This window comes from Podarcis tiliguerta, assembly GCF_965153285.1.
Source record: "Podarcis tiliguerta genome assembly, chromosome: 3".
In the NCBI taxonomy this organism is placed as follows: Eukaryota; Metazoa; Chordata; class Lepidosauria; order Squamata; family Lacertidae; genus Podarcis; species Podarcis tiliguerta.
Window position 1 is genome coordinate 81,944,787 of NC_139536.1, and position 20,897 is coordinate 81,965,683.

A 20,897-nucleotide genomic window follows, 5' to 3' on the forward strand; every position below is an offset into this window, starting at 1 on the left:
ATGCTATTAGAAGATTAACTTCCAGCAGGGTTTTGAGGACCTGGTGGCGGAAAAAAATCTTCTATGGCTTTGTTGTAATAATGGCTCAGGAGCAAGAGAAAATGGGAATCCGATTTGTCATTATGTTTGGAGGATGTGTAATTGTCCCAGTTTGCTACCTAAGTTCCTTAATGAATGGTATTAAAAGGGTGGGGGGGGGGGAGAAAAAAACAACAAGACAAAATCACACACTGATTTGTATAAGCTCAAAACAGACATCAAGTACAGCGCCAACTGCCAAATTTTTACCTACTTTGTTGGGCTGCAGGTATGCAAGGCCTTCAAATGAGGCTTCCAAGTAGCAATGGAAACGGATTTCTCATCAGCCGCATAACTACGCCATACACACTACATGCAGGATATATGATGAAGATAGGGAAATAAAGGCAAGAGGGAGCAGGGGATGGAACAAAAAAAGAAAAGAAAAGCATATTAGTATACCAATACAAGTCATGGCTTTTTTGTGTCATTCATAGCACTGATACATGCCTAAGGGATGGAAGAATACTTTCATAATATCGCCAAGTGGCTGTCAGGTTTGTTCGTCTGCAATCAGTAGCATAAAACCGCCAAGCAGCCTTGTGAAAAGGAAACAATAGAAAGCACAAAGGAGCCAACGATATATGAAACGAAAGCATCGTTATCGCTATGGAAAATCTGCATTCTGTTCAAGCTGGAACCAATACCTGTTACTTTGGCTTAAATAATTCGTTCAGTATGGTTATGCTTGCAGAGTGCAATGAAGATTTGGTTAAGTATTAAAATTCACAAGAAAACTGTACACAAGAAAGTCACAATTTCAATGGAAGGGCTCCCTTCATTTGTGGAGAAACTGGAATCCAGCAAAGGTTTCCTGCTGAAGGAAGCGAAGGGGTGGGGGCAGTTTTCACTTGATTTCCCTCCATTCCCTTGCAGCCCCCAGCCCACCTCCCATGATGTTACAGAGGGTCTCCCAACCTTTTGGAAGGTCGTGCTAGGGGCTGCCAAGCAGAGTTCTGTATCCAATCCTACAGTAGCTTGGGTTGCTCAGTAAAATAGAAGGAGTTATCTACCACAACTTTAAGAAACTATTTTGCTGCACTGTGTGTGTGTGCATTTGACATTTATCTCAAATGATTTTAATAGTGCATTATAGTCAATATCAAGTTGCATTCTCATAAACATGGAGGTATTTAGCAACAACTGTTAGTTGTTTATCCTGGTAATCAGCATTTGAAAATATTACAATAAATAAGATTAATACAATTATCTTGGAGAACATACCTTTTAGTGTGATGATAAACTTTATATGGTATTTTGCATACATTATTCTCAGTAGTACTGAGGCCATGTTGTAAATTCATGGCTGAGGTAAGATTTTGAACTAGGAAGCTCCCTGCTCAAACTTTTAACCAAGACACTATGTCTGTACACTACTAAGCATATCACAAAGCTAATAATAAATCATATGAACAGGCTATATTTCTAGGATAGTGGTTTCTAGTCCCAATTTTTCAAATTTCACATTCTTACTCCTTTTCATTTTAGTACAAATCAGGAGATTTAGATCCTGTGCAAAAAATAACGGCCTTCATCATTGGATGCCTTATGCAATTCTAAGACAAAGTTGAGCCGCAATCAATATGGCCAGGTCTTCCAGTACCATGAGGCAGAGTGAGGCTGTGTCTGGCAGTCCCTCTTCACCCCTCTGCTGCTCCTATCCTTAGGACCTGGTGCATTGGCAATCCTTGCTTTTTGGTTGGCCTGGCTCTTTCATTTAGTTGCCCTCTCCCAATATACGAGCCGGCAGCCCAGGCTACGCACTCCAGCCGGCATCAGATATATGCCATGTGTTGCTCTGCTCATGGGATGCAAGATAGTGCTACTGCATTGCAGCATTTGTTTGACTGGGTGGCACCAAGGTCTCAGGCAAGAGTAGTGAGTGATATGGTGGTGAAGTGTTGAAAGGCAGAACTCTATATGCCTTGCTCCCCCTATGTTGCCTGTTCCCCTCAGGTGTGGTGGAGTTAGTGTTGGTTTAAGATTCAGCTGCCAATCTGGTAAGTTTCAGTATGTGGGATGGGGTGGTGGTGTCTTCTTATCTTTAGGCCGTGTCTGATACCATTAAAAGCGCTTTGTGGTATTTCTGCACTGGTCCTTGGGGAGTAGAGACTTCAGGCAGAGGAGGCTGTCTGTAACTACTCTGTCTTGAGTTCATCAGGTGTGAATTCTGGGCTAAATTGACACTACTAGTTAACCCTGGCATAAAGTGAGATGGCGGCTCACAGTCACTGCTTGGGCTGCCATTCTCAAGTGTGGGGATGAATCTGCAGTTGGTAAAGTTCATATTCATGCAGGCTCTTAATTGACAGTTGCTGGCTCATAACAGTATACAGCTGCAATTCAGCAAATATAGAAAGTGAATTCCTATCTCTTCCCTCCTTCCAATATGAAAACACACACACATTTTTAAATTAACCCTGTTGAGGTTTTGACAGCAATATGCATCCCTCCCATGTTGTTACAAACCATGTGTAAAGGAGGCGCCCATGTTTGCCAGGAACTGTGCACAGCCTGGAATTTGTCCAGTGGTCATGTCAGCATAACAGTTTTGATAGGTTCCCTTTCCTCCCAGCTATCATTCTGTTTTGGGAGCGGGAATGCTCTGTGATTGCTCAGACCTCAACTTCCAAGGCAAGCATAAATGACAGGCTGAGGAAATGACTGACTGATCCCCAAAGAGACATTTGGCAGTTGTACTCTGTGGGCATGATCCAGCATAATTCAGAAATCAGTTCTGCCAAAGTCTTTCAGAGGAGATTATATTTGGTTTTCAAAGGAATAATGTCTGTGTGCGTGCGCACACACAAAGAATGGAGAATTGATTCTGGGCTCTTAAATAATAGCTCAGGCAGCATACTAGACAATCACTTTGGATATAAACTTCGATTTAACTGGGTGTGAAAAAAGCCAAGCAACACAACGTGCAGTATTCAAAACAGCAACGAAGTGAAATCTATTGCACTAAAAGAAAATGTAATTAAATGAAGCAGCTGTTTAAAACATCAAATATGCTAACATTTCAATTTACTTTGTTTGATTCCTTCTACACATCAATGCCACCACTGGGAAGGTGCCCATAATTTTAGGCCAACAGCTATTGTGATCAATCATTCAAACTCTTGTAGTGAATTGTTTGGACAGAGGTCTCTTCCTTCAAACTGAATGCATTTACCCCCTGGCACAGTGTCAGAGACCCACTACTAATAATTAATTGAATGTGGGCAATGGTGCTGTGCCATAATTTAATCTGACATTTATTTATCAGTTCTGGGTTTTTTATAGAAAACTATATTGTAAACTGTGTCATGCAAAATATAACACGGTTTGTATCTTTCTAGGTCTTCTGGAGTGATTACTTCTTGAAAACACTACATACAGTGTGTTATCCAAGCACTGAACATGAGACATGTCAAGCACAAACAGCATCTATTGACATCAACAGGAATTGTTGTTATGAATTCAGCAGTAAGTGGTGGATTATAGCCAAGAATTCAGTTTAACAGAGAACATATTAGTTGTGTGCATGTAGCCCTCTTTAAAAAAAATCTGAAATAGTGCCAATCAGCCATATAGTAGGAAGGCACATGAGGGACAGAATCTAGCCCCTACCCCTGAGCAGCAGATTGGCTTGATTTCAGGTTTTAAAAAGAAATACATGTGAAGCATCCCAGCAACTTGATGAATCAGTTTTTGTGCATGATTTCCCATCCAGATTGCATTGTGTGTGCAGAAGTCCAGTTCCATATGTGCATGGTCCCTAGCTAGATGGGAGGAAGATATTTACTGCAACATGCTGCACCATGGCAAATAATCTGGATAATGTTTGCATTTCTTTTACAACTTTGCATGGTATGGATTGTAATATCTGTGAACTTTTCAAAAAAATCTGATTCATTTGGCACTTACTTGAATTAAACTGGCAGCGGGATTCCTTCTTTTTTCAAAATGTTTCTGACGATGCTGTTCCTGTACTTTTAATGCAAATCCTGACCCAAGAATGCCCTGCAGTGCAGTACAGTATGACAAATATTCATGGTCAGGATAGTCGTTTTGGTAAGGGGTTAAGAGCATACAATCTTTAAAATCATCTAGAAGTGTTACACATACAAGTAGCACCTGCCATAGTAAGCATGGCTCCTCCACCCTTTGGATACTTGAAATAACACATTGGACACAATCTGGAGCAAATCAAGTGTGTTTAGTGGCCAGACAATACCGGGTTGTGCCCATTCTCTACAATATAGGAAACAGAGCAATTTAAAGCACAGTAGTGGTTGGTGGAAGGAAAGCTGTTGAAGCTTTCCCTTGCTCATACATTTCCCCTGAGCAACATTTCTTCAGGTTTTTCTATCTCAAAAGGGACTTCAGTCAAATGTCTTGGTGCCCAGCCAGGAGCAAAATGAGGACAGGCAGGTTTTTGGGGAAAGTGCAGGCAGAAGAGGTGTTCACTAACCCTCTCCTATCTGCAGCCTGTGTTTTGAATTGTCCCAGTCCAGTTTTAAAGCAATTCAGAAAGAATCTACCATCACCATGTTTACCATTTACACTTCACTGTTCAGTTTGGCTCTATGCCCAGAAGTGCATGCTATGTTGCCAACTTGTGTTTTCACAAGTTTTCCATTGTAAAGAAGGGATGATTTGCCAGGAAAAAATGACAGGTGAGAGGAGAGTGATTAACCCTTTTTTGCCTACTCCTTTTCTCCTACATCCCCCGCCCTAGTATGTACACCCCCCACCCCTACACGTGTTCCAGACATTTTCCAACATGTGTATGGAACAATGTAGAAAGGGTAATGGCAAATGGAAATTGCACGGTGCAAATGACGGGGAAGGGTTAAGCACCCTCCTCTCATCTGTGAGCTCTTACCTGCAAATCACTCAGCTCCAGTGCCCCTTTGTAGAAAACCAGGGGTTAGTTTAAAAATGTGAAATAGCTGAGTAAACATGTAGTCTACCCCCCCTGTGCACTTAATAGCAGCTTGAGTGGGCAATCTGTACTGGAGTCATAGTGCAGGAGGAAGGTAGGAGAAAAACTCTGCTCCATGCTGCAGCCCCAATACAAGTGCATGAAATGCTGTGACTGTTTTTACTACTACTACTACTACTAATAGTAATTTATTATTTATTATTCATATCCCACCCATCTGGCTGGGTTTCCCCAGCCACTCTGGGCAGCTTCCAACAAAACTCTAAAATACAATAATCTATTAAACATTAAAAGCTTCCCTAAACATGAAATGAAAACCATATTGGGAGCTTCAACACAACGTTTGGTTTAGCCCTAAATATCAGTGAAATAACTGAAAGAGCTCAACTGGGGTTCCTTTAAACGGGACTTAAGTATGAAGACAGGAAACCTGCAAATTCAGCAGCACTTTTGTTTACTTCCACCAAACATATGTCTTAAAGAAGCTTCACAATTATGCCACATAATGTAGTAGTATTTTTCTCACATTCCATTTGAAAGGTTGAGACTGAAAAATAGCGGCTTGCCTAAAGTTAACCTAAATCAGCATAGGGTGATTTAATAGTTAAACCAGGGACCTCTAGGTCATAGCACATGTATTTAACCACTGTGCTATATCACCTTACTCAGTGCATATCACTCTATACTTCTGAATAAAAGACTTGTATTGTGGCCCCAGGGGTGTTCGGGTTATTTATTTATAGAAGCAAACTTTTTAGAAGTGCTGTATACAATGATCATTTAAAGGGAACATGGAAAATATTCCAATACATGTTACTAAAACTCACAGCTAGGTGTCAGTGTCAGCAGGCAGGCAAGTTTATCTAGGTTCACAAGGATTTCAGCACAGATTATACAGTTTCCTTCCTTCAAGACCAGTAGTTAGCAGTTGGATCAGAAATAATATTTCTGACTTATAAACTCTAAGGTAAATGCTTCACTTTAATTATTAATATAACACAGCATGCCTGCAAGGCATGGAAACAATTTGGTTAATTATATCACCATTATTATTTTTTTGCATCTCAGCTGAAATAGGTTGAGAATATTCATAATTATACTAAGAAGCTCAAGAGGATAGAACAGTGTGTTCCCTAACCTCCTGCAAGATGAGTAAAATTTCTTCTGGATGCTTTCTGACAATCCAAAAAACATTACAATGATAATCTCATTATATTTGCAAAAAAAAAAAAAAAAAAAAAAAAAGCCCTGACTGGATCTGCATGAAAATCACAGTGATATATTAGTTATTAGATCTTCACTGCAGATCCCATAACCACACAATGACGTGTGTTTTTGGACAAGGCGGATATATTTTCCACTGGGGATATCTGTATTGATGGCAGGAAGCAGGTTCTTTAGCCACTTCAGATCCTGCCCACATCAACCATGTGGATAGATGGGGAACTAGGGTGGACTGAATCTTGTCATTTATAGATAGTGGGGGCTAAATGTCCCATTCCCAATAAGCCTCACTAACATGCCTCACATAAAAAGCTACCTACTGCTTATGGAATGATATATGGGTACAATATTACCAAAATAAATTCTGGGACTTATCAGATAGATTTTACAGTTATCACGGGACAATAAATGAGCTTTTAAAGCAGCTTCAATATTCTGCATTGTAGATTGCAGAAGTTGCAGTGCCATCCAAATAACTGTCCCAGTGTTGTTTCCCATGTATGCCAGCTTAAAGAGTTTGAAGTTTTGCAAACAGTTGTAAAGATACTCACAGCAGGCAATGCAAAGAAAGAAATGCCAAGCAGTGCAAACCCTGCAGAAAGCAGCCTTCCTAGCCAGGTGAGAGGGGTTTTATCTCCATAGCCAATTGTTGTCAATGTGATCTGAAAAGAAACAAATATAATTCACTGTGAGAAAAAAAGTGGATAGTACAGATGTCGATAACATTAAGTGGGCAATATTCACAATGGCAAAATGATAAAGAGTAACCAAAATATGAAACTTTCTTGGTCCATAAGTAGTGATTTGAATGGGGCTCGCTCACTAAAAAACCCCGCCTCATTCCTCAAATTAGTGGTGCCTGGTGTCCACTGGGACTGGTAGGATTGGGAAGGCAGGGAGACTAATGGCAAGGGAGGCCAGAGCCAACCAATTCCTATTTTGTCTTCCTTCTCATCCCTGTTGAGTTCTACAAGGGCAACACTGATCCTAAGGAGGAAGTTGACAGGCACTACCATCCCATGGACTGCTTGTAAATAAGAAGGCAGGCAGATGGGGGGCAGGCTAAGGGCAGAATGAGACTGCTGGAGCTGCCTCCATTGCTTTAATCATAGACCAGCCTCAAATGCTTCAAGCTGTTTTTGATATTTCCCCCCCTTCTCAGAAACTGGATGTAAGCCTGCCTGAAGTGGTGTAAGCCTGCCTGATGTAAGCCTGCCTGAAGTGGTGGGAAGTGGCCTGGGGGTATTGTTGGGGTGAATGAGTGGGCATAGAAAGGGTTAACTTCCCTCCTGGTGGCTGATTTTTGCTTGCAAACGCCTCCCACACTTCAGCAACTAGATCTAAGAATCCACACTTGCACATGTAGCATGCCAATTTGTTAAATAGCCGAATCGGACTCCCTTGAAGCAACTGCATATGAACCCTGAGATAACAGAGAGATTTAGTTTAGAATTAATCTGGATGTCTAAATAAGTAGATTAGTTGAAATATATTCTCAATTGAGAGACACCAGAGAAGTTAAAAAGACCAGGAAAACCCTCAATTAGGTTTTAAGAAAACACCATAAATTGTGTATACAAGACCATTCAGTGAAGTTCATTTGGAAGTTATTTTAACCATTAAACCATGCCCATCACTGTAGTTTTTAAGAATGACAACAAATTCAGAAATACATGCTAATGGAGACCCTATTATAGAGGCAGTCTAGCATAATGATTTTTTAAGAATCTTCTTTTAGAGGAGAAACAATGACTTTTTCATTGAGGGGAACTTACGTCATCAACCCTTTTATTTGCAGAACCCCTTGGGGAGGGAACTCCTCTCTCAAGCTGCAATTTGTTTTTACTCTTTAAATAACAGTAGAGCTTTCCCTGCTGTCAATACTGCTGTGTGAAACTCAACTGTATAACTATCATGGACACATATTGTGCAGATCTGTGCCACCATCACTGATGATAAGACAGAACGGTATCTTACACACCCCTTCCTCTATGCATCTGATATGGATACAGTGCCCTGATTTCATTTACCATTAACTACATCTGCTTGAATGGCCACACCTAGGCAACAAGATTGCATGCTGTTCCACATGCAAATTTGCAAAACAATGCTGCTTTGTTTGGTAAAAAAGGTCCAAGCCAGAGGGTGGACTCTATCTTGTTTCATCAGTGCGAGGACTTATGCTTGTGCAATAGAACTTTCCCCCTCCTCTGCCATTGTGCATCCAGTGCCCGTCCCCAATTTATTTCACAGGATAAAATCTGGTCTGGAGGGTTGGGGAACCCCTTGAACAGACTTAGCGGGTGAAAAGGGCAGGAAGAGGGGACTTCTATTTTGAAAGCACAAATCCTTGCACTTGCAGAAGAACTTAGTTGGATATCACCCATAGCTGTGTCCCTGAGAAAGGGCTGTCATTTTACTGTTTTGTAAACTATAATTACTATTAATAAAGTTTTATCTTTCAGTCCTGTCTGAAACCTCTTCTTTTGCTTCCGCATGCAGAATCTTTCATTGACTGCTGCTTTGCATAGGTAAAAAGGGGTCAATCCATAGCTTTGAAGTAACCCACCCCCCAAAAAATTACAACCAAGTCCCATGAATTTATCTCTTGATTGGCTTAATAAAAATAAATTATATTTCCAAAATAAATGTAGTGATAGCAAAGACCTGAAATGTTAACAGAGGACTAACAAATATCTTTCCATTCCTTGATGGCTTTGCCAGTTCCACAAAGTTCTTTCCTCAGCAAATCAGCATCAACCTGTTTTATCAGGAATGGACCTGAATAATCTGGCCTTCATCCAGGTTGCTATCACTGCCAGACACTGGAGAATAGAGAGATGTTTCCAAGCTACATTTGAAGAAAAGAAGAGGAGCTTATGAAAAGGATAGAGCCAGCTGTCATCTATCTTTAATGACACTGCTGGCTCACAGTCTCCGCAGCAGAGAGATATACCATGGGTCCTGTAGATCTTTATATAATTGCAAGCCCTTAGAAAGAAAGAACAGCAGCACTTCTCTCTCTCTCTCTCTCTCTCCCTCTCTCTCTGAAAAGCATCCAGTCTATTCTTTCACACGCTCAACAGGTTCTGAAGCCCCCTGACAAGTACATTACACCTTTTAAGTGTATCAGAGACTCCTTGCCTCCTTTGAGCCCTGCTGCAGGGTGGTTCTTGAGCGATAAAGAGATGTCACATCTTCACAAGTCTGCTTCTCAACAGCAGACTTGTTTTTGCCTCAACACTGTAATAGTGTAATTCAGAAGACATTCAGATTGTGAACTAATGTAGGTTCTAACATCCTTAGGGCAGAGGCTTTGCTTATATTTCTCTGTGAAGCACAAAGTACGCCGATGGTGCAATATAAATACAAAAAAATAGTAATGATGAAAAAATATATATTTTCCTCAACTTTGAAACAGTCTAACTAACTGGTTTTCCACAACAGCAATCTTAACTTTATATTTTAAACAGGTGTGTTTGTTGGCAGTGCATATAAACCTGGGACCAATGACAAATTGGGAGGGGGGAAATGGGCAAGAGTGATAAAGCAATTGTATCCTTAGGAGCTATGGAGAAGGGTGCAGCAGGACAGAAGGCCTGGCCCCAGGGCCTCATCTACACTGAGCAGCAGCACCAACTTGCCCTGGCTAATTGGGAAGGAGTGAATTTGCAGGCCCATGCACAGCAGGCTGGAGGCTGCCATAGGAAGAGATAAAACAGCAAAGAATGACACGACACTGACTTGAGATTGAAATGGCCACGGCATCATTGATTACAGGTGTAAGTAGGCTTTGACATAGGCACAGGTATGTATCCTGACCTAGTCAACCTGGCTGATGGCTGATATTCCATCAGGATTGATCCTGGGGTTAAGGATCCCACCATCATGCAGATCTATGGGGAGATCCCGCCAGGATGCCACCTGGGGTGTTCTACAGCCCATTGGCCTCCCATCTGGGCTTTCAGGCAGAACCCAACCCCTGGACCCTTTTACCAGGCTAGCCTGAATTTGATCCTGGAGCAGTGGAAGGGGCACCCATCCCTTGCACAAGCTAAGGATCCATACCCAATGCCTTTTCCCTGTCAAAAGTTGTGCCAGTTGCTATGAGGAAGGCAAACCCTCAGACAGGCGCAATTTGTTTGCAGGCAAAGTTCTCCCTGGCCCCGAATACAGTGACGGATTAATTCCACAGCAAGGCCATATGCATGCACTGCCTGCGTACCTCCAGGCAGGGCCAATGAATGGGTGGGACATCTGGTTTTGACTGCACTGCCCATTTGCAGCGCATTCAGCTGCAGACCTGACAGAAGCCTGGCTCTGACAGGTCTGCTGCCCGAGTGAGAGTCCTGATTGGCTGCAATCACCACTGCCGGCTGAGAATGGTAGGTGGTCTTTATAAAAGTCAATTGAGCAGAGCTGGGCAGATGGTATCACTTGCTTCAAAGAGGATGCCACTGGAGCTCTTGCTGTGAAAGCAGACACTTGTGCTGGAACTGCTGCAGCAACTGCAGGAGGGATCAGATCTGGCTGCCCATGTTTCACACCTTCATTTCTTTTCACATGTTTATCAATCAAATGCCTAAAGACTGAATGAATGATTTCTCATGCATAGCCTGTATTACTCCTGGTTGCAAATGTATAGGCATCCGTGAATGAAATGGTTATAAATAATGAATTATTATTATTATGGTTCCCAGGAAAACATTGCAGTATATGTCACAGACAATTTGAGTAACATGGCTAGAATCTAAGTAACTGTGATTAAGGCTGCATACATGCAACATTGCCAGGACACTTATGTTTGTGATTGTAAGCTGTTTTAAGCTGTTTTAAACATTTTGTTTTAGTTGCTGGAACCTGCCCTGGGACCTTAGGGTGAAGGGTGGGTAACAAATTAAAATACTACTACTACTACTACTACTACTACTACTACATTTTATCCTAGCATCTGTGTAGATTGAGTTATTCCCCCCCCCCCCCTGTGTAGCCCACATTCTATACCTATTGCATATTCTTTGCCCATGAAAAACACTTCTTGAAGAACTGGTTTCATTCTGGAAAAAAAATTCATTACAGATTGATTGCGTATAACCTCTCAGTGTATCTATTTGAAAACCGATGTGTGCAGTCATAGCAAGGAGGTGTGAGTGGGGGGTGTATCCACACCTGCTCAATGATCTTGTAAGCTGGCATATATCAAGATCAGGCCTTCCTTCTGCATTCACCTGGGGCATGCACAGAGAGGAGGCTAGGATAATCTAATCAAAGGGAGGATTTTCAAATGCACATAGTCACCCTACCCCTGTGGATGACAGAAACTAGAATCAATCAAGACTGAAAGCAACATTTGAAGTGAAGTATGTACGATTCCAGGTTGATTTGTGTGTGGGTTAGTGTGTACACAGCCTTACGTTATTGAGAACTTTGTCATTTACCTTGCTGTGCGAACAAGAGCTCATGCTTATCTTCATTTATTTCATTAAATTTATATACTGCTTGATTGTAAAAAAACCCAACCAACCTGCAAAGCAGTAAACAAAATGTACCTTAATTTTGCATAAATGCTTTCGGCAGCTATGACAAAACAATTAAAGGAATAAGCAAAACATCTCTCTCTCTCTAGCCCTAAGTTTCTATTCTAGAGAATTTAAAATTCCTTTTGTTATGATCTTCAGTAACAGACACATCTTTGAAAAGGTCTGGAACTGGTATATCCAAATTACGATAATATCAAAAGGCTCTTAATTCCCTAGGTATGTTATTTTATGCAGCAAAATTTATTTCAGTACACTACGGTTAACTGTTAATTAAGCAAACAATCCAAAAATTAATCAAATGTGGTTAAGTGATGAGTGTCTTTTTATTATAATACAGCTACTCTAATTAGTGAAATCTGAAATCTTAATTAACCATACCAAAGGGACACATCATTTTTATCCACAGATCATTCTGTCATGTGGGACTAATATGCTTCAAAGCTTCAAATACCAACACAATTCAGCTGCTGCCAATATGACTTAAGGCCTTCTTCTCTGATTATGAACTGGTTTGCATATCACGCTAAGCCAAACCATGGCTTAGGCTGCAGGTATAGGCAAACTCCAGCCCTCCAGATATTTGGGACTACAATTCCCATCCTCCCTAGCTAACAGGACCAGTGGTCAGGGATGATGGGAATTGTAGTCCCAAACATCTGGAGGGCCGGACTTTGCCTATGCTTAGCTTAGAGAGAAATCATAGGCTCCAGGAAAGGAGCTCCCTGCCCCGTTGCTCCTTCCTGGTCATTCTGCTTCTGTGCTGCACTGAGCTAAGTCACAGCTGGCCAAAGCATGATATCTGAACCTGACTTACAAAGTAATAATGAGCGGTAATCAAGATTTGTCCTATGGTTTACAACTCATGTTTGTTTGGGGGAGTTAAACCACAAGCCCTGGACTGGATGATACACCAAGCCAAACCATGACTCTGCATAGCCGCAGAATGACTGAGCAAGAGCACAATGGCCACAATCTCCTTTCCATGAGCCTGCACGGGAGCACTTTCATGCTAGGCCATGGTTTTTAAATACTGCATAGTGTAAATCATGTAGTTCAGTTGATTCTGTACTTACTGTGCCCCACCACAGAGCATCTGCATATGTAGAAAATTGAGCATTTGAATCTTTTTCAACCAGGTAGACGAGGAAAGATGAAAAAATCAATACTAAAAATCCTATGTACCAGGCGGTGATTAATTCCTATAGGATAAAAACAGAGTATTACAAACAAGTATTTTGACAACCTATCTGTACCAATACAGTGGTGCCTCGCAAGACGAAAAGAATCCGTTCCGCGAGTCTCTTTGTCTAGCGTTTTTTTCGTCTTACGAAGCAACCCTATTAGCGGATTAGCGCTATTAGCGGTTTAGCGGCTATTAAAGGCTTAAGGGATTAGTGGATTAGCTGCTAAAAGGCTATTAGCAGCTTAGTGCCTTAGAAAAAGGGGGTGGGGAGCGAAAAAAAATCGCAGGAACTCGCAAGACATTTTCGTCTTGCGAAGCAAGCCCATAGGAAATTCGTTTTGCGAAGCACCTCCAAAACGGAAAACCCTTTCGTCTAGCGGGTTTTCCGTCTTGCGAGGCATTCGTCTTGCGGGGCACCACTGTACCATTTATTGGAATATTTGTACTTGCATATTCTGTAGTTGGGACGCTGGTGGCACTGTGGGTAAAAGCCCCAGAGCCTAGGGCTTGCCGATCGAAAGGTCGGCGGTTCGAATCCCCGCGGTGGGGTGCGCTCCCGTTGTTCGGTCCCAGCGCCTGCCAACCTAGCAGTTCGAAAGCACTCCCGGGTGCAAGTAGATAAATAGGGACCGCTTACTAGCGGGAAGGTAAACAGTGTTTCCGTGTGCGGCTCTGGCTCGCCAGAGCAGCGATGTCACGCTGGCCACGTGACCCGGAAGTGTCTCCGGACAGCGCTGGCCCCTGGCCTCTTTGAGTGAGATGGGCGCACAACCCTAGAGTCTGTCAAGACTGGCCTGTACGGGCAGGGGTACCTTTACCTTTATTCTGTAGTTACTTTATTAGTTACATACAAAAAAATTCCTTGTACGCAAATTCTCCTTATACATTACAATGTATAATACTGTTTCAGGGCCAAGATGCATTTTGCTTCTTGAGATAAGCCTAAGAGGTTGGATGTGCTTGGCAGACCTCCATGTCATCACAAACTTTTTAAAAGTTCTCCTCCATCTCAAGATGCTTGCTATGCAACTTGGCTTTGCTGTTCAAGAAACAAGGGACCAAAGCCCCTTTGGAGAAGCAGAATGGGTTGCATGGTTCTTTGGATTATGACTATGTTAAAGTGATTAACAGAGCAGAGATACTGAAGTCTTAAAAGTAAAATGTTTCAGCTTCCTCTGCTCCAGTGTCAAAGGGGGCTGTAGCCAAGATGGCAACATTCAGAGGTGCGGCATCTGCTGTAGGTAAGTGATGTGAAGTATTATCTTCTAGGACGAGGGCATGGGGTGTTGTTTATATATCCATATGTTTTCTCTAATGTTTTTGGATCAGAGGGTATCTCTAATTGCAACAGCGGACAAGTCAATGCTGCCATGATTTTTTTCAGTACCGTATTTTTCGCTCTATTGGACGCACCGGACCACAGGACGCACCTAGTTTTTAGAGGGGGAAATCAAGGGAAAAAAATATTATCCCCCCCCCAGCCCCAAACAGCAATGGACAGGCTGCGTGCAGCCTGTCTGCTTCTCCCAGAGCTTCTTGGGGCTGCGGGGGAAGCCCGGGTTCCCCCACCAGCCCCAAAGAGCAAAGAAGCCAAGACAGCGCGTGGGATCCATAGCTACGCAACCTCTCCAGCCAGGAGCTAAACCTCTCCAGCGTGGCTAAAGAAGAAGACAAGGCAGTGAGCGCGATCCATCCCACTCGCTGCCCTGGCTTCCTCTTTAGCCTTGTGCAGCATCTTTAGTCTTGCGCAACAGGATGGATTGCGCCCGCTGTCCACCGGGGCTGGACTAGATGACTCCTAGGGTTCCCTTCCAACCCTGCAATTCTATGACCTCGGAAGGTGTTTGGGGTCTCCACCACTGGAGGCTTTTAAGCAGCAGTTGGGGGACCATCTGCCTGGCGTTCTTTAGCTGTGATTCCTACATTGTGAGGGGGCTGGGCTAGATGACCCTCGGGTGGCCCTCCCAACTCTATACTACAGTTCTGCAGCAGGAGATCCACAGCCACTTCACACAATGCCCACTCCCAATTTTCATCTGAGAGACATGTAGCTTCAGTGTCTAGGTAGGTACCCCCCTACCTGCCCCACTTCCCCCACCCCACTTAAGCTGAGGGAATTCCTGCCCAGAGAAGCTCCCAGGTGAGGCAAGGGTTAAGATCTACCTCTGGTAGATCTCTTGCGGCTGGAGAGGCACGCAAGTCTAAAGAGGAAGCCAGGGCAGGGAGAGCGATCCATCCCGTTCACTGCCCTGGCTCCCTCTTTAGACTTGCAAAGCCTCCCCCACCCCCCCACCTCACCTCCGCTGGAGAGGCGCGCAAGTCTAAAGAGGGAGCCAGGGCAGCGAACAGGATGGATCACGCTCCCTGCCCTGGCTTCCTCTTTAGACTTGAGAAGCCTCCCCCCCCTCCCAGAGGCGCGCAAGTCTAAAGAGGGAGCCAGGGCAGCGAACGGGATGGATCGCGCTCCCTGCCCTGGCTTCCTCTTTAGCCTTGCGAAGCCTCCCCCACCCCCCACCCCCCCTCCGCTGGAGAGGCGCGCAAGTCTAAAGAGGGAGCCAGGGCAGCGAACGGGATGGATCGCGCTCCCTGCCCTGGCTTCCTCTTTAGACTTGCGAAGCCTCCCCCACCCCCCAGAGGCGCGCAAGTCTAAAGAGGGAGCCAGGGCAGCGAATGGGATGGATTGCGCTCCCTGTCCTGGCTTCCTCTTTAGACTTGCGAAGCCTCCCCCACCCCCCAGAGGCGCGCAAGTCTAAAGAGGGAGCCAGGGCAGCAAACGGGATGGATCGCGCTCCCTGCCCTGGCTTCCTCTTTAGACTTGCGAAGCCTCCCCCACCCCCCCACCCCCCCTCCGCTGGAGAGGCGCGCAAGTCTAAAGAGGGAGCCAGGGCAGCGAACGGGATGGATCGCGCTCCCTGCCCTGGCTTCCTCTTTAGACTTGCGAAGCCTCCCCCACCCCCCAGAGGCGCGCAAGTCTAAAGAGGGAGCCAGGGCAGCGAACGGGATGGATCGCGCTCCCTGCCCTGGCTTCCTCTTTAGCCTTGCGAAGTCTCCCGCGGCTGGAGAGGTTGTGCAAGGCTTTTCTAGAGGAGGGAGAAGGGACTGACTGGCGGTGTCAGTCCCTTCTCCCTCTTGGGGAAAAGCCCGCAAGAGCCGCGCGAAGCTTGTGTGGGGCTCTTGGGGGCTTTTCCTGCCTGCCTCCCCCCTGCATTCGCTCCATAGGACGCACAGACTTTCCCCCTTAGTTTTTAAGACGGGAAAAGTGCGTCCTATGGTGCGAAAAGTACGGTAGTTTTTAATTACCTGGAGACTCGTGGAAGGTGATTCATAAATTAAGAAAATGATAATAATAAATGAGAAAAGCTTATGTCATAAGTTTGTTAGGTGCCATAAAACTCTATGTAGTTTTTGCTGCAACATACTGACACCACGATTACTGTGGAAATTGATAAATCAGAGAGGCAGTGATAAGCTGAACTGTTCGTTTTTTCTCACTGATTGGGAACACTTTGCATAGGTCAGCTATTCACACATACCAGGGTGGTGAATGTTTTCTGGTCGGGAAGTCAGATAAATATCTCTCCAACCCTTATTGCTTACTTATATTTGACTTGTATCTTTGAGTGTTAGTTGTGCAGCTATCTTGTTAGCCATACTGATGTATCACAGTTTTATATTTGCAATCACAATCAAAATGTTGCCAGGCCAAATTTGAAAGGTAGGCAGGTCCTCTCACCTGTCAGTTATCTGTTGTCAATATGGATATTGGGACTTCAAAGTGTAACATGGACTGTTAGAAAGCCCTTTTGCAAGCAGACCTATGTTGATCTTTAACCTGTCAAAAACTGAAAGTCAAAGAGCACTCCAGGGTTGCTTGCAAAACCTGACTGCTCTGATTTTCAGCTGGGCTGTCTGAAAGACCTCTTGCAAGTATTCCTGTGCTGTTCTTTAAACCCCACCCCCCAGTATAGTTTAAAGAGCCATGGATTGCTTAGTTAGCCACAGGCCTCGGGGAAGAGGATTGTTTTTGCCTGGTGCCTAAAGATATGTAATGAAGGCACCAGGTGTGCATCCTTGGGGATAGCATTCCACAAGAGGGTGGCTACCACAGAAAAGGCTTGCTCTCATGTTGTTACCCTCCGGACCTCTTGTGGAGGAGGCACATAAAGAAGGGCCTCAGATTATGATTGCAGGGTCTGGGTCAGTTTATATGGGGAGAGGAGGTCAGAACCAGCACTTTGTATTGAGCCCAGAAATTAGCTGGCAGCCAGTGCAGTCGGGCCAGGATTGGTGTAATATGCTCAGTCCTCCTTGCCCTGGTGAGCAACATGTTCCAGCATGGGAATGGAAGCACACAGCCAAACTGAGCAGGGCTACTTTGGCTGTGTGGGCCAATTCCCAGCAGGGCAACTTGGTGCAGCCATTGTATAATGGAACCCCCACCCATCAGCTGACATCATCCTCCATCAGAGTGGCACCAGTTCATTAGCAGGTGGTTTTTGAGAAATGGCCTCACAGGTTATATCTGACCCCATACGGAGGTGAAGGATCCCTACCCGAAATATACACACAAATGTGAATGGTCAATGTAGAACAAAAACCACTGCTACAGGATTATGTATTTCCTTTTTCTTTTTTTAGCATGAAATACATGCATGAATGACTGACGAAATTCAGAGAAGTGAAGGATATGAACAGGCCCTTACCTTGCTATGTGCATAAACCACTGAACCTAACAATTTCCAGGTTCCTCCTCTTCGGTCCATGCGCACCATGCGAAGGATCTGTAGGAAACGAAGACTTCTCAGTGCTGATGTTGCAAAAATGTTACCCTGAGTTTTTGCAGAAACAACTGCTATTGAAGCGATGAGAACAATGATGTCTGAAAGAAATACATTACAAAATACATTAATGTACGCATATGGACCAGTAATAGCTTGATAGCATATTGTCATATGCTGGGTGAATTGGATGGCTTTGTATGTTAAGAATATTCTTTAACAGTCTTTATGCTGAAAGAAAGTGAATTGTAACAACAACATCCTTATAAATGCAAAAAATACAATACTATAAAATGTTGCATTGACCAGTGCTAAGTTCTATCAAAAGAAATGCCTCTTTACTCAATTTACAAGAATACACAATTTACAAGAATACATAATACACAGTCATCTTACCCAAGCTCTTAGACAGCCTCCAGTTATTTCAGTCCTCATCTAATTTGTGTATGCCAATTTCATGGGACCAAACTTTTAACTGAAAAGGATCTAATATAAGTCTCTCTCACTAAAAGTTCTAGCTCACATACCAAGTATTGGGACCATTAAGGGAGTTTTCAACAATGCTTAATTTTTTGTTCTGATCTATGGGTTGGTTGGTTTTTAACTTGCAAACGTGTATGTACATATTGTTTATTTATTTATAAGTTGCCCTTTACCCAAAGGTGCCAGGACAGATGATTCATTTACCTTAAAACCATAATTAGCAATATTTGAAATTAGAGTAAATAATAGATTGCCCAGTAAACACCCCCATCATCAGGAATAAAGTAAAGCACACTCTCCATCCACAATGTACTTTACCCCACTCCAATCAGCAAAATAATGTTGAAGCTGGGCACACCTTGAGGGGGACATAATTCCATAAGTGTGGTGCCAGAGAAGAGAAGGCCCTCCCATGTACCCCCATGCTTTGAACCTCACTCAGCAATGGGATCACAAACGGGGCCTCCCCTGCAGATCTCAATACACAGGCAGGTTGGTATTGGTGAAACCATCCTTGAATTGCAAAATAATTGGCAACCAGTCAAATTGCAATAATTTGAAGAGTAGCTTTTTAATTGGAAGAGCGAACTCTTTTCTGCTCCTGTTAATAGATGGAATTGTTAGTAACACATTTGCCTCCTTTGGCTACCCCTTCACGGAGAATAATCGGGAGCAGTGATAATAACTGAAAATGCGCCACAGGGATGGAATCATCATGCTGATGCAATAAATTTATAGCAGCAATTCGTGTATTAGATTAGCATTCTGCTGACATACTAGCTTTTCATTGGCAAAGCTTTTATGTAGGAAGGTACAATTCCTTCATCTGAAATTTGAAAGTCCAGGAAAGGGTGTATAGCACGCTTTGCTTATATATTTGAATCATTTTACTTTCCATTAGATTAGCATCTATTCCAGTCTCAATCTAAACCCGCTGACGTGGGAGTGACAGCTTAATCTTATGTTTATCTACTCAGAAATAAGTCCCACAATGCACAATAGGGTTTACTTCCTAGTAAGTGTTTTAAAATTTGCCAGTGTCATATTGGGAAGCAAAATACTGTATTTATTGGGACAAACTAATGTTTACAATGCAGCATGTGAGCTTTTGAGTTCACAGTATTCTATTTCAGACTAGATGAACTGCCACATGACTATTTGTTGATACTAACAAATTTAATATTTTACTGACGTTATGGATTTGTTATAATGGACCAGTGGAGCTATCTGATTTAATATATGTCCATGGAGCTTACTTCCCTGTATGTACACCAGTTCTAGCCACATTTCCCCAAGCAAAGTGTTGATAATGAAAAAGCTACCTGTTTTGTTATCTTATAGGCAGGGCAATAGACCTGTTATTGCTATGTCCTGAGTTTCAGATGCCTTATTGTAGCTGCTTCCCTACCCCCCCCCCCAAATATATGGGACTATTTAATCTTGTTCTTAATGAAGCTCTGAAATGGGAATGTTTTCTGTGGTAAGCTACCTTTCCCTGTGCCGATTTTGGAATTTCCCACAAGATCCACTTATCCCAAGTGATTCCATAATTCAGAGGTTAACAAAACAGCAGAGTCACATTGCTCTAATAACCTTCTCACTGTCATGGGAGATGACAGCCAACTCTTGAAATGCAACTCTCAGTACACCAAAGGTCTGAGATGGATGAGTGTTAAAAGCATTTTGCACCTTTCAGAAACTGGCGTTTAGATAAATTTAGAGCTTTCGCATGTCCTGAAAAACTAAAAGTGGCTGGGTTTTTTTTGGGGGGGGGGGGGCAAAATTCTATGCTATTTCTAGATAAAGATCAAATTCAATGGGAGCAGAGGTGGTAAAATTTGTTCCAAATAACCTTTCAATGCAGATAGTCATACACTGATGTGCTTTTAGATTAGGTTATCGTGCTCACGGAACAAATTCCACATGTGGAATAGAACCTCCTCTCCCTCTCCTCCCCCAGCAACCTCCCCCCCAAAAGCTCTGAATGCCTGGGGAAACCACTAGAGCAGATACGGAAAGGGAAGGCGCAGGAGACAAAATTCCATTGTGCAGTTGGAAGTCATTCCATGAGTCCAATGACTTTGTTATACACAACCCTTGATTTGTGTATGTAAAAAATTGACAAGCAAAATACAGATAGACTTTGAATTGTTTACGTTTCAGTTCCTTTGTCAATTGCACAGTTGTATTTACGATTTTTTTAAAAATATATAAAAAAATTAAACAAGATTTTAAACCAGCATTAAACAGGCTTTTCATCCTTCTGGACTCTGAATTTACCCCATAATTTTAACTATTATTTTTCACACATACTACTGGAAAAGTCACAGCTAGTTTGAATGTTGTGTGTTGGCCTTTTCATAGCTTGAATTGTAGAGCTATCTCATTGTGTAGTGAGCTTGGCTACTCTGAGCAGACTTAGGGATTGTAATTCAAAACCATTAGACTTTTAAGCCTTGTTCTGAGGGCAACTTGTGTGCAGGGTGGGGCGGTAATGCTACATCTCTTCACAACTCTTGTGAGATCTCGCAGGATGCTGGGCATCCTGCACGATTTTGGGAGATGCAAGAGGAGCCAAGGCCTTCAAAGGCCTCACCCATGAGGATTCGTGGCCATTTTGCCCTACAAGCTTCTCACCCAGCTGCTCTTGGTGCTAGAGCCTCACTGAACTAACTACCCGG

General features: G+C 43.2%; 1 protein-coding gene and 1 long non-coding RNA gene across 9 annotated transcripts in view; one reads left to right on the plus strand and one right to left on the minus strand.

The window, feature by feature from the left end:
* LOC310673196 overlaps window positions 1-3,988 on the plus strand; it is a 35,909-nt gene extending 31,921 nt beyond the window's left edge. For all 5 annotated transcript variants that reach the window (XR_014508891.1, XR_014508892.1, XR_014508893.1 and 2 more), the window contains one exon: window positions 3,420-3,988. This is a non-coding gene — a long non-coding RNA (uncharacterized lncRNA). The remainder of the gene's footprint in view (window positions 1-3,419) is intronic.
* Window positions 1-20,897, minus strand: part of KCNQ5 (potassium voltage-gated channel subfamily Q member 5) — a 249,935-nt gene that overhangs the window by 20,148 nt on the left and 208,890 nt on the right. For all 4 annotated transcript variants that reach the window (XM_083431158.1, XM_083431161.1, XM_083431159.1 and 1 more), the window contains 5 exons: window positions 17,659-17,834; window positions 12,846-12,971; window positions 6,784-6,894; window positions 3,988-4,083; window positions 293-387 (listed from right to left, as the gene is read on the minus strand). In XM_083431158.1, the coding sequence (XP_083287284.1) occupies window positions 293-387; window positions 3,988-4,083; window positions 6,784-6,894; window positions 12,846-12,971; window positions 17,659-17,834 (604 nt within the window). The remainder of the gene's footprint in view (window positions 1-292; window positions 388-3,987; window positions 4,084-6,783; window positions 6,895-12,845; window positions 12,972-17,658; window positions 17,835-20,897) is intronic.